This window comes from Oncorhynchus mykiss, chromosome 19, assembly GCF_057628025.1.
Source record: "Oncorhynchus mykiss isolate SJ-2025 chromosome 19, ASM5762802v1, whole genome shotgun sequence".
Classification (NCBI taxonomy): Eukaryota; Metazoa; Chordata; class Actinopteri; order Salmoniformes; family Salmonidae; genus Oncorhynchus; species Oncorhynchus mykiss.
In genome coordinates, this window is record NC_143040.1 from 46776745 (window position 1) to 46790416 (window position 13672).

At 40.2% G+C, this 13672-nt stretch overlaps 1 protein-coding gene across 4 annotated transcripts in view; it reads right to left on the bottom strand.

Moving 5' to 3' along the window:
* Positions 1-13672, bottom strand: part of stxbp6 (syntaxin binding protein 6 (amisyn)) — a 156915-nt gene that overhangs the window by 67431 nt on the left and 75812 nt on the right. For all 4 annotated transcript variants that reach the window (XM_090209607.1, XM_090209606.1, XM_021574105.3 and 1 more), the window contains exons 3-4: positions 6777-6907; positions 6452-6617 (exon numbers count right to left, since the gene is read on the bottom strand). In XM_090209607.1, coding sequence (XP_090065733.1) covers positions 6452-6617; positions 6777-6907 — 297 coding nt within the window. The remainder of the gene's footprint in view (positions 1-6451; positions 6618-6776; positions 6908-13672) is intronic.

Sequence of the window (13672 nt, forward strand, 5' to 3'; positions counted from 1 at the left end):
TTATTAACTTGATGAAAGGTAGCCTATATTCTAACACGTTTTCACTTGAGTTGTATTTGACTGCATAATCTATCAGCACGGTTTCCCATAAGAAATCTCACAACAGTTTAAAATGGTGTAAAGAAGTCTTCTTGAAGTGCCCTCCTGACAGTAAGCATTTGCATGATAGTTTCCAAAATGATTCAATGGCTAATAAAAAGGAGTGTATAATAGCATTTAGCATCCTAGAATTCAAAAACTGATGAAAGCAAGCAGCCAATATTTTAAACTCCCTCTCACTATTCTAAGACACGCTCTGCCACATAAGCAGAGGTCCATGAGAGTCTGTGGGGAAGAGTGCGTGCTGCAGCCTCAGTCGATCCTGATAACATGGCATTAACAAAATGAGTCCAGCAACGCTGCTTTAATCAGGCCCTATTACACGGCCCATCAGGTATCACTACACAGGTTCCTGGCTGCACATCTCCTCCACAGTGGTCTCTAAAGGGAGTTCACAGTCTCTGGATGAGGGAGGCTTTTCGTGCATCACCTACACATAACTAGTGAGGCGACAACCAAAAGACGTGACCAAGATGGAAGTCTTTGATGAGAAAATAATGCTTGTCATTATTTAACCACATGCATTAAAAAAGGTGCACTCCGTAGTTTAACATTTCAGTCAATAAAGGATAGGACCAGGTGTCCTATTTATGTGTATTTCGGTCTAAACCTCCATTATGTGGAATTCATACCGTTACCACAAGGGTAAGTACAGCAATGGAGAGTGCCTTCACCCTCACCTTAAAGCCCACCTCTGTATTATAATTCCAGACCTTTCTTCAGATGAAGTAGATCTGCCAGAGTGAAGCAGCAGGCCTCTTCAATAAAGGATGAATAAAGTTTGCATAAGCTAACAGAATCCACAGTAAGCCTGACGACCTTGTCCTGTCAAAACTTAAATCTCTCAACGCATAAGAACAACCGTCCCGGAGTCCGGCCTGCCAATTAATATCATGTTCACTAACACATAGAACTCTGCCTCACTAAAACGGTGGCAAAGTGACAAGCCATTTCTTTGTGTTTGCGCAGCTAACAAAGACGAGCTCTTGTGTAGAATAGATAATTGCCTGTCAGGGTGACCCAGTGTAGAGTAAGCGCCTCTGTTCTGTGTTAAAGGCAAATCAAACCAGCAAGAAAGGGCAATATCCCAGAATCCTTGTGGGTCATTAGGCCCTGTGTGTTCTAGCAGTGTAGTAAAAAGTATGTTATCAAAGGCACCTCAATTACGACAACTGGTCTATTAAAGCCTTCAACACACAAACACCACCATAATAGTGATCGTGTCAACCCCAACATGGTTTCTGACCCTTTGACTCAATGTGTTCTTGGTGACAGTTCAACGGGACAAACCATGTTCATTGTTACATTGACAGCAGGATGTTATTTTTATCCAGGAAGTTAACGAGTCCAGTAAAGCAATACAATACTGTACATTGTGGTTACGCTAAAGATGTTCAAGCTATATCTATAACAAACTATCTAATAGTGTATGTGACTTTTGAATAGGGTCCTATACTCCAGAGGTAGTTGCTTCATCATCCCTATTCCCCACGCTGGTCAGTCAGAAGAGGGGCGTCCCACACAGTTATTGTCCCACACCGGAGCAGCGTCATGATATTTGTTTTGCACTGGTGTGAGACTTAAACTGGAGGGGACAGTGGTGGCAGCACTCTGACATTCTCTTCTTTCTACTGTCACTAGGTCTCTGGCTGTGCGGTCACCTCCGTTGGCAGTCACGCTACCCATTGTGCTTCCTGGGAGCTGAGAGTTTTGATGTGATTGAACAGGCATGGCGTTGCCAGGTTAATGTCTTTCTATGGTCTATATCCAATCTAAGTCTATTAGATTGAAAGCATTAGCAGATTTGGGGATTGGATATTGATAGTAAAACTAATATTTTGAGTCAATTACTGGTTGAGCTGGTGGTTACATAAATAAACTAAAAACCGTTGCCAAAATACTGGAATAAAACGTGCTTTGTGTTGGTGTTTAAGTATGTGTTGTTGTTGCATAGGTGAGACACTACACAACATCCCATTACACCCAGTATGCAGATGACCATTTAACTGCAGGTGTCTGAGAGTGAATGAGAGTTAGGCCACAGATGTTCTCTATGTTTTGTCATATTCTTCAGCCCCCCCGGAGGACAATACAATAACCTCTACCCACACTATAACTACAGCCCAGCCAGCAATACACTACTGTATTTGTCAGGGGTTACACTGTACAAGTTAAATAAGGAAGAAAAACATACAAGCTGTGGTTGATGTAGGAGGGAGAAGATCAGGGCAGAGGCATATAGCAATGAGGAGTAGAGGGAACTTTAACTGCAGGAGTAGCAGGGAAAGGAAAGGAACTGTCCTCCACTCAATAGTAATTGGCTAATACAGCTTTTTCTATAGAGGGAATGATCTATTTTTAAATGCATTGTTACAATAATGACCAAGCAGTACTACGCCTATAAATAATAAATTATCAGTGTGCAATATTCCTCTCAAAGTAACTGTTTATGAATGTTAATACAAAAAGCTTTTCTGGAGTACGCCCTTTTCATCAAACACATCTCTCTCCACGATAGCTCCCCTCTCAGGTCTCTAGAACAGGTTTACAGCTGATTAAGAACAGGGTCTTCCACAACCCCCTCTCTGGCTCAGGAACACAGAGGAAGCCTTCCCTCCCTACCAGTAGGCTACCATCTACCTCCCCTGTAAGGATAACATGCTACAACATGGAAATGACTTCATATTGCTTACCTAGGTGGCCAATTCATATAGGAATTGGTTGTGTTGTGAACGTATGTTATTTTGAATATAAGCTTGTGTATATTGTTTAGTTAGAGTGTGGAAGTGAGTTAATATTCCTTGTGACTAAAGGTTAGTTCTCAGTGGACTGGTTCTTCCAACATCTCAGGAGTAACTGGATTTAATGATGATGTATCATAGTACAGTTAAATATCATTAGGTAGATTTAATGATGTATCAGTACAGTTAAACATCGTTAGGTAGATTTAATGATGATGTATCACAGTACAGTTAAATATCATTAGGTAGATTTAATGATGTATCACAGTACAGTTAAATATCATTAGGTAGATTTAATGATGTATCACAGTACAGTTAAATATCATTAGGTAGATTTAATGATGATGTATCACAGTACAGCTAAATATCGTTAAGTAGATTTAATGATGTATCACACACAGTACAGTTAAAGATCATTAGGTAGATTTAATGATGATGTATCACAGTACAGTTAAATATCATTAGGTAGATGTAATGATGTATCACAGTACAGTTAAATATCATTAGGTAGATTTAATGATGTATCATAGTACAGTTAAACATCATTAGGTAGATTTAATGATGATGTATCACAGTACGGTTAAACATCATTAGGTAGATTTAATGATAATAATGATGTATCACAGTACGGTTAAACATCATTAGGTAGATTTAATGATGTATCAGTACAGTTAAACATCATTAGGTAGATTTAATGATGATGTATCACAGTACAGCTAAATATCGTTAAGTAGATTTAATGATGTATCACAGTACAGTTAAAAATCATTAGGTAGATTTAATGATGATGTATCAGTACAGTTAAACATCATTAGGTAGATTTAATGATAATGTATCATAGTACAATTAAACATAATTAGGTAGATTTAATGATGTATCAGTACAGTTAAAGATCATTAGGTAGATTTAATGATGATGTAGCATAGTACAGTTAAATATCATTAGGTAGATTTAATGATGATGTATCAGTACAGTTAAATATCATTAGGTAGATTTAATGATGATGTATCAGTAGAGTTAAATATCATTAGGTAGATTTAATGATGATAAATCACAGTACGGTTAAACATCATAAGGTAGATTTAATGATAATGATGATGTATCACAGTACGGTTAAACATCATTAGGTAGATTTAGTGATAATGATGATGTACAGTTAAATATCATTAAGTAGATTTAATGATGTATCACAGTACAGTTAAACATCATTAGGTAGATTTAATGATAATGATGATGTATCATAGTACAGTTAAATATCATTAGGTAGATTTAATGATGTATCACAGTACAGTTAAATATCATTAGGTAGATTTAATGATGTATCACAGTACGGTTAAACATCATTAGGTAGATTTAATGATGTATCAGTACAGTTAAACATCATTAGGTAGATTTAATGATGATGTATCACAGTACAGCTAAATATCGTTAAGTAGATTTAATGATGTATCACAGTACAGTTAAACATCATTAGGTAGATTTAATGATGATGTATCATAGTACAGTTAAATATCATTAGGTAGATTTAATGATGACGTATCATAGTACAGTTATATATCATTAGGTAGATTTAATGAGGATGTATCAGTACAGTTAAATATCATTAGGTAGATTTAATGATGACGTATCATAGTACAGTTATATATCATTAGGTAGATTTAATGAGGATGTATCAGTACAGTTAAATATCATTAGGTAGATTTAATGAGGATGTATCAGTACAGTTAAATATCATTAGGTAGATTTAATGATGAAGTATCAGTACAGTTAAACATCATTAGGTAGATTTAATGAGGATGTATCAGTACAGTTAAATATCATTAGGTAGATTTAATGATGACGTATCATAGTACAGTTATATATCATTAGGTAGATTTAATGAGGATGTATCAGTACAGTTAAATATCATTAGGTAGATTTAATGATGATGTATCAGTACAGTTAAAGGTCATTAGGTAGATTTAATGAGGATGTATCAGTACAGTTAAATATCATTAGGTAGATTTAATGAGGATGTATCAGTACAGTTAAATATCATTAGGTAGATTTAATGATGATGTATCAGTACAGTTAAAGGTCATTAGGTAGATTTAATGAGGATGTATCAGTACAGTTAAACATCATTAGGTAGATTTAATGATGATGTATCACAGTACGGTTAAACATCATTAGGTAGATTTAATGATAATGATGATGTATCATAGTACAGTTAAAGATCATTAGGTAGATTTAATGATGTATCACAGTACAGTTAAATATCATTAGGTAGATTTAATGATGATGTATCAGTACAGTTAAAGATCATTAGGTAGATTTAATGATAATGATGATGTATCACAGTACGGTTAAACATCATTAGGTAGATTTAATGATAATGATGATGTATCACAGTACGGTTAAACATCATTAGGTAGATTTAATGATAATGATGTATCACAGTACGGTTAAACATCATTAGGTAGATTTAATGATAATGATGATGTATCACAGTACGGTTAAACATCATTAGGTAGATTTAATGATAATGATGTAGCATAGTACAGTTAAATATCATTAGGTAGATTTAATGATGATGTATCAGTACAGTTAAACATCATTAGGTAGATTTAATGATGTATGAGTACAGTTAAATATCATTAGGTAGATTTAATGATAATGATGATGTATCACAGTACAGTTAAACATCATTAGGTAGATTTAATGATAATGATGATGTATCATAGTACAGTTAAATATCATTAGGTAGATTTAATGATGTATCAGTACAGTTAAAGGCCATTAGGTAGATTTGATGATGATGTATCGCAGTACAGTTAAATATCATTAGGTAGATTTAATGATGTATCACAGTACAGTTAAATATCATTAGGTAGATTTAATGATGATGTATCACAGTACAGTTAAAGATCATTAGGTAGATTTAATGATGATGTATCATAGTACAGTTAAATATCATTAGGTAGATTTAAAGATGCCTTTAGGAAGGGCAATCCTTAAAATGAAAAGTCCTCAAAGTAAATGGGAATAATAACTCAGTGTCGTTATCAGATCTGAACATGTAAGTGGCATTCTCTACATACAGAATGAAGGACTTTTCAGTTGAAAGACAAAACAGACCTTGGAGTGAGAACACTAGATCTGACTAAGAGCTTTTTCCTGAACAAAATGGGGCTTAGTTGGTGGGCGTGGCCAATGGTGCAGTCGCAGTGACAAGGAAGAAACACCGTACACCTGGCAACCGTGTCAGCGTGCATTGTGCCTGGCCCGCCACAGGAGTCGCTAGTGCGTGATGGGACAACATCCCTGCCGGCCAAACCCTCCCCTAACCCGGACGACCCTGGGCCAATTGTGCGCAGCCCCATGGGTCTCGCAGCGGGCTGTGACAGAGCCTGGACTTGAACCAAGATCTCTAGTGGCACAGCTGTGATGCAGAGTCCACTCGGGAGGCCCCCACATTATCTTTCCTACATACTTAATATCTGGTTTTAGTCGTTTAAGTTATTGTTTGGACATAGGTGGCATGAAAAAACTGAAAAGGCAGAAAAAACCCAGACTTTCATACAGTTAGTAAGAGCAAGAGAGATGGTGTGTCTTGTCACTGTGTCTCTTACCTCCCAGCAGTTTGGACTGACAGTTGACAAATTCTGGCTTGCTCTGAGAGCTGTAGCGCTGGCAGGTGTGGTGGAGGATCTGGATAAAGGTGCACTTTTCGCCGGCCGAGCCAGCCACCCACTGGTCAAAGGCATTGTCAAATGCCAAGTCAAACTCTGGACAGTCCTTATAGAGAGAAATACAGAAACAGAGCAAGAGAGATAGAGAACAAGCATGACCCAGGCAGTAGGTGTTGATATGGGATTTGCCCTAATGAAATGGGTCAGGTCATGTCGTCAGGAAACTCAGCCCTCGGCAGGGAGGTTCAGTGAACTGTAAACTCACTTTGTTGGGGTCACAGCCGTTGACCTGTCTCAGCTGGTCGATGGTCCACATTGACCTCTTGGCGAAGGACGATGAACCTGGGAACTGCTTCACCTTGGTGATGGACACATGGGAAGGCTTCTTATTAGTCACTGGGGAGAAGAAATGAAGTAACATTTAGTTCAAAACTAAAATAAATGATCTGTTAACAATAGTAAGGGATTCAACTTAAATTGAACAAAGTTAGATGCCAAATGTTCATATAATGAAGGTGCTTTGTTTTGAACAGAGTGAATGTGAGAACACACTACGGTCACCACAAGCAATGAGAGTGACAAGCTTCCTCCATAGCAGCTGTGTTCAGGAATACAGAGGTCATTGGTGCCAAAAACAACATAGGCTTATCAGCAAAAGCAACAGAAAATAAAAAAGCAAATTTTTCCTGAGAGACAGCCTGGCCTAATGTTGACCGGACCTCCCTGTGGCCGGGCTTTAGACATTATAGTTATCCAGTCAAAATATACCTAGTATTCTTTAATTTACTTCCAATGGGAGCTATCGTCTTTAACCCAACCACACAGTGTCTGACAGTACGATAATGTGCAGTGTGACAAAGAAAATAAAAGTTGACATCGTTGGTCTTGTCAGAGTCTGGGGTTATGGCACCTTTTACACTTCACCAGATGCAACTCGCACAAAAGAAAAGCACCCCGTTTGTATTGATAAAAATGATGCATTGCTTCCAGTCCTCTGTCGACTAAATCTAAGTGGATATCAAGAACGGCTAAAGCCTTGTGGTAGATAATCTACTCTCAGTATCTGGAGGAAGAGGGAAAGTATAAATCAACACGTGTGGTTGAGCCAAAGAGGAGCACTCATATTAGTGAGTATGGCCTGAGGCCTACTGTAGTATCTAGTATCCACATCCTGCCCTGTGACATCACCAGAATATCACCACACCTCCCTGCAGCCCAGACTCTTTCCATGGATCAAAGCTCTGTGTTTACAGATCATCCTGTTCAGGGTTCCGTCATGTGTCAGAACCACTGCATGCGTGCACAGCTGGATCCAGGCACGCCAATATCTTTTGGAAGGGCCAACGTGCTCCTGTGTTGTTTCTGCTGGCTCAAATACCAGGCCACTGTTTCTGCAGTTGTGTCTTTCTGGATAGACAGATAGGCCTTGTGTAGGTCACTCATATTCTGTTCCGAGTTTGGTTTCCAAAACACAGTCCCATCTGGGCAGGTTGTTATCAGTTACCGACATGTTTTTGAGGCCTAGTGTCCGACCAAGCCCTTCTCCTGTTTTTCACATTGTCTTTTTAATAACATAGGTAGGGCTAGATCCCTGTCTGTTTTTTGCATCATCCTGTTTGTTGTGATTGTATCTCTTTGGCGAGGGGAGATGTTTGGATATATTGTACATTTATACAGCTGTATCTAACAGCGGAAGTTGTTGACTTTGATCTCAGGATGTGACAGTCAGGGGCTTGGTGTGAAGAGTCCCGTTTTCTACCTTAGCCGCGTGGTGCTTCTGGTAAGATCTACTCTGTTCATTTTGATATTACAGACTTCCAGTGAGCACTGGAAGCACTTTCTGTTTAACCAGTAAAATTACGCATCTACAAAGTGGAAATGGTTTCTTTAAATGGTTCTTCTTGACTAGCACGCCTACAGAGAACAGCAAGAACGAGTCAGTCAGCCATGACAGGAGGCATGAAGGGATCCGATGACCGCGACTCGTCAGTGAAGAGCACTTTTTGCCAGTCCTGTCAGGTCCAGTGACAGTGTGTTTGTGCCCATAGGCGACATTGTTGCCAGTGATGTCTGGTGAGGACCTGCCTTATGACAGGCCTACAAGCCCTCAGTCCAGCCAGTTGGGCAGTTGTTGCCATCCTGTACCCATCCCGCAGGTGCGATGTTCGGGTGTACCGATCCTGTGTAGGTGTTGTTACACGTGGTCTGCAACTGTGAGGACGATCAGCTGTCCATCCTGTCTCCCCGTAGCACTGTCTTAGGCGTCTCACAGTATGGAGATTTATTGCCCTGGACACATCTGCAGTCCTCATGCCTCCTTGCATCTTTCTGCTGGATTTTTTCAGAGTCAGTAGAAAGGCCTCTTTAGTGTCGTAAGTTTTCAAAACTGTGACCTTAATTGCCTACAATCTGTAAAGTGTTAATGTCTTTATGACTGTTCCACAGGTGCATGTTAAAACCCTTTGCAAAGAAGATCTGTGAAATTATTTGGATTTTTACAAATGATCTGAAAGACAGGGAAAGACAGGGTCCTGAAAAAGGGCCGTTTCTTTTTTTCCTCCTGAGTTTAGGTATTTGAAGTTGTCCACATATTCTAAGTCATAACCGTCCAGAGTAGTGATGCTAGACGGGCGGGCGGGTAGAGATCGGTTGAAGAGCATGCATTTAGCTTTGCTTGCATTTAAGAGCAGTTGGAGGCCACGGAAGGAGTGTTGTATGGCATTGAAGCTTGTCTGGAGGTTTGTAACACAGTGTCCAAAGATGGACCAGAAGTATACAGAATGGTGTCATCTGAGTAGAGGTGAATCAGAGAATAACCAGCAGCAAGAGCGACATCATTGATGTTTACAGAGAAAATAGTTGGTCCGAGAATTGAGCCCTGTGGCACCCCCATAGAGACTGCCAGAGGTCCGGACAACAGGCCCTCCGATTTGACACACTGAACTCTGTCTGAGAAGTAGTTGGTGAACCTGGCGAGGCAGTCATTTGAGAAACCAATGCTGTTTAGTCTGCTGATAAGAATGCAGTGATTGACAGAGTCGAAAGCCTTGGCCAGGTCGATGAATACGGCTGCACAGTATTGTCTTTTATCAATGGTTATGATATCGTTTAGGACCTTGAGTGTGGCTGAGGTGCACCCATGACCTGCTCGGAAACCAGATTGCGGAGAAGGTACGGTGGGATTCTAAATGGTAGGTGATCTGTTTGTTAACTTGGCTTTCAAAGACATTAGAAAGGCAGGGCAGAATAGATATGTCTGTAACATACAGTGCTGACAGCAAAGCAATTCTCCCAAAATGGATTAAACAGCCAAATGGTTCTACTGTACAGTGGTTCTACTGCAAGTTGGGAGAGGCGGTGGAGAAGGAGTGTCATCTACAAAATATCTGAGAGTGAGAGAGTAGACTACTCTGCTGAGACCATAATATTGAATTGCCATCATCCCAACCCCTTTGGCACAGATGCCAAATGAAAAGTGTGAGCTGCCTGCTGATCATAAGACAATACCAAACTGTATACAGAAATTAAGAGGCAGAAATAAATGGACCTGAAAGTAAAGTAAGAGCTCTATAGAATGAAATACTGTAGGCCTGGTTTTAAAGAATCACTTAGGAAGAGAGGCTGCGGTAAGATAAAATGTCAAACTTATGTCATCGCTCAAAATAACGGTGGGTGCAAATCAATAAAGTCATGGAGATTGACAACAAGAAGTGTTATGATTCTTCCCCTTTGGGACCGAACAGCCTTGACTAACAAATCCATCATTAGCATATTCCTCTGCTCAATGGGAAGGCAGCAAATTACAGGCTTCGTGGCGAGCTCGCTTTCAAAACAATCTGCTTGATGCCAGGATGGTGAATAACGGTTATGTAAAGCTTGGGGAAACAACGGGAGAAATGCATCTGAAATGATCCGTTACAGAAGTGAAGTAAAAATACACCAAGAACTGTTTGGGGAAGACATGTTTGTTTTGCTCTTTCGTTGGAGAAATATGATTGGCATTGTCTCAAGAAATAGGATGGGTTTCTCTGTTAGAGGACAAGGCTCATCAGTTAATGAGTGCTGAAATCTCAGGGCCACTCGGCTGTACTCTCAACACTCTGAATTAAACAAGCAGACATCTGAGCCGATCCAATCAGTTTCTTATGCTGCTGTTGACTCCTACCTTGTCTGAGTTTGTCTCCATGTTATTAGACAATTACTACATTCCATCAGAGACCTTGGCTCCAATGTCAGAGAAAGGATTGTGAGAAAACAAAGGTGTCCCTCTAAGGAAGTTCACACTGTAATCATGATTCTGTTTTCACTCACTCGAGACTCTAGGGTGTTCCAGTAGATAATGAACATTTGAGATAATGGTTAACATTATATGCAGTAAATGCCCGTTTCAAAGTAGAATTAAGAAGAAGCAACTCAGACATTCGTGTAAATCATTACTTGAAGTCAATGGCAGACTCTCAAAGACCTATCTGTACCATGAAGGAATGAGCATACGTACACACGCATGCATGCACACAGCCACGCCAGGAGGTTCTGAAACATGATTACCCCTCATGCCAGGGCCAGAGACCCCTTCAGAACTTAATATCACTTCACATTATAGGTGTGGACACTTCTGTAGCTCCGCATTTGTCCACCCTCTTTCCATAAAGCACTAAGGTGGATGGGAAAATAAAGCACTCATCAAGCTTGGAAGATGTAAGAGCTTTTTGACGTGCACCGTTTGACTCACTCTTCCTTTATATGATCAATTTCAAAGCTTTCTCCAGAACAGGTGGGTGAAACCCTGTTAAGAATTAAAATCCTTCAGTCAGATCTGTTCGGCCAGAGTGGCACCGTGGCGAGAGGGAGGGTTACCATGGCAATCTAATCTGCATGGTATGAAAACAACAACTGATTTCACAGGAGGGTGCCATCTGTAGCCGGTTAATTTAGGGCAGCGGTGTCACTCATTAGGCCCTGGGGGCCGCATTGGGTCCGGAGGGTCGATGTGTTATATTGCCTCCTGAGTGGCGCAGCGTTCTAAGGCACTGCATCACAGTGCTAAAGGTGTCAATACAGAGTGAGCCAAGGTCATCCGACAATAGACACTGATATCAAGGACATCCCTGTAGAGATTGCATGTTAAGGTAAATTCTGCAGAGAGTTTGGACTCATTCACTTGGCACGGACCCACGTTCTTGTAGGCTAGTTCACATGGTCCGCTATGATGTTTAAACAGAATGAAAAAGTGAAAGTTCAGAAACAGTGTGGTGAGTGTGGTCAAATTATTTTCAAAAAGCTCTATGGCCAATCACAGCTTTAAAGGTAGGGTAATGTTTCAAGACTCAAACAGCTATTTTGATTCCTTGGAAACCATGTATACAGAGGGATAAACAAACAAGCGAGCTGACTGGTTTCTGAGTCAGTGAAGAGGAGATGCCTTCACCATGCGCTAACTTGTTATTATAGTGCTGGAACGACCCATCTAACGCTGCTCTCTGTCTGGGCCTACTGCATCATTACTGGTCTATTTAAACCTGCCCCGCTCAGGCTGAACTGGAACACATTGTTACACTCCAACAGAGCCTGTCACTGTGACATGCGCTAGGCTAATACTGGCTAGACAGACCACAGCAGCCCACAACAATCCCGTCCACAGTCAATTCATGGGCTCAGGGACAAGGACCTGCTGTGTGGCCCATGTTAGTGCAGAGTGGAGGCCATGCCATGGCCAGACACTGTGGTAGTGTGGAGAGGACACACCATGGTACCTACCAACTGAGCAATGGAGCGCTGCTTGGTTCAATGCTGTGTGAGACTCAGTTAATCAATCACGCAGCTGATGCAGAAGACATCATTTATTTACACGTGGGAGAAACAGTAGAGAAGTGATTGTCTGTGTTGTCATGTGCATTCTCTTAAACAGTGAAATCTTTATCATACCAAAGACAATGTTGAAGAGGTTATTGTGCAAGCTCTGTCGGCTCAAATCAAATAAAGTTTGATGGGTCACATGCTTCGTAAACAGGTGTAGACTAACAGTGAAATGCTTACTTAAAGACCCTTCCCAACAATGAAGAGAAACAATTTGAAGTAATAGAAAAATATTAACAAGTAACAAATACACATTGAGTAATGATAACTTGGCTATATACACGGGGTACCAGTACTGAGTCGATGTGCATGGGTATGATGTAATTGAGGTAGATATGTACATATAGGTAGGGATAAAAGTAACTAAGCAACAGAATAGATAATATATAGTAGCAGCAGCATATGTGATGACTCAAAAGAATTAGTGCAAAAACGGTCAATGCAGATAGTTAAAGGGATAATCCACCCCGAACCACTAATTCCTATTATTACCCATGTTAAATAACACTAAAAGTGAAAACATTTTGTTGTAATAACAAGAAACATGGGAAAATCATTTAAGGAAATCCATTGCATCTCAAGTCTACTACAAAACTCACAATGCAATGTTCTCCATCTCCCTGGGCTGGCTGGTTAGCTAAGTAGCTAGCTACAAAACATAACTACTAACAATCACACCAAACTCACAATCATACCAAACTCAATATCAACATGTGAAGTAGCTAGCTAGCTGTAAAATCGCCTAAACATACTGCGCTGTCAATTTAGGAGTCTCTCACAGAGTTCAACTTGCAGCTTGTCTCTGCCACTGAGCTATAAATGGCGTCTCTGCCCAGAGCAAGAGCAGCATTATGTTGCTTTCCCACAGAGCTAATTTTGAGATGGGAAACGTCATAAGAATCGGATTGTGTGACGATTAGCTTAGCAACCGAGTGATGCGGCATGACACGTGAATGCAATTGGTCGACAGTCAGTTGGGTGGGGCATTTTCCCATTAATTGACCAATGGGATTCCTATCTCCTTCTTTCTGTAATATATCTGTTTCCTACAGACACGGTGCATTACAACATGGTACTTGAAGGAGAAACGGTCGTTAATAATTTGGTAGACTGTTTAGACTGAGCACATTATGCGAAATCTGTACTTTGTCATGACGATATAAACAGATGGATGTGTTATAGACAAGTATGGCCATACCATCTATTGGCGATCTAGTGTATGTCATTGTTTTAAAAGCGTTATGAAATGTGATGTGAATCTCCAGTGACAAGAATTGTATACCAATTCCTACACAATTTACTATT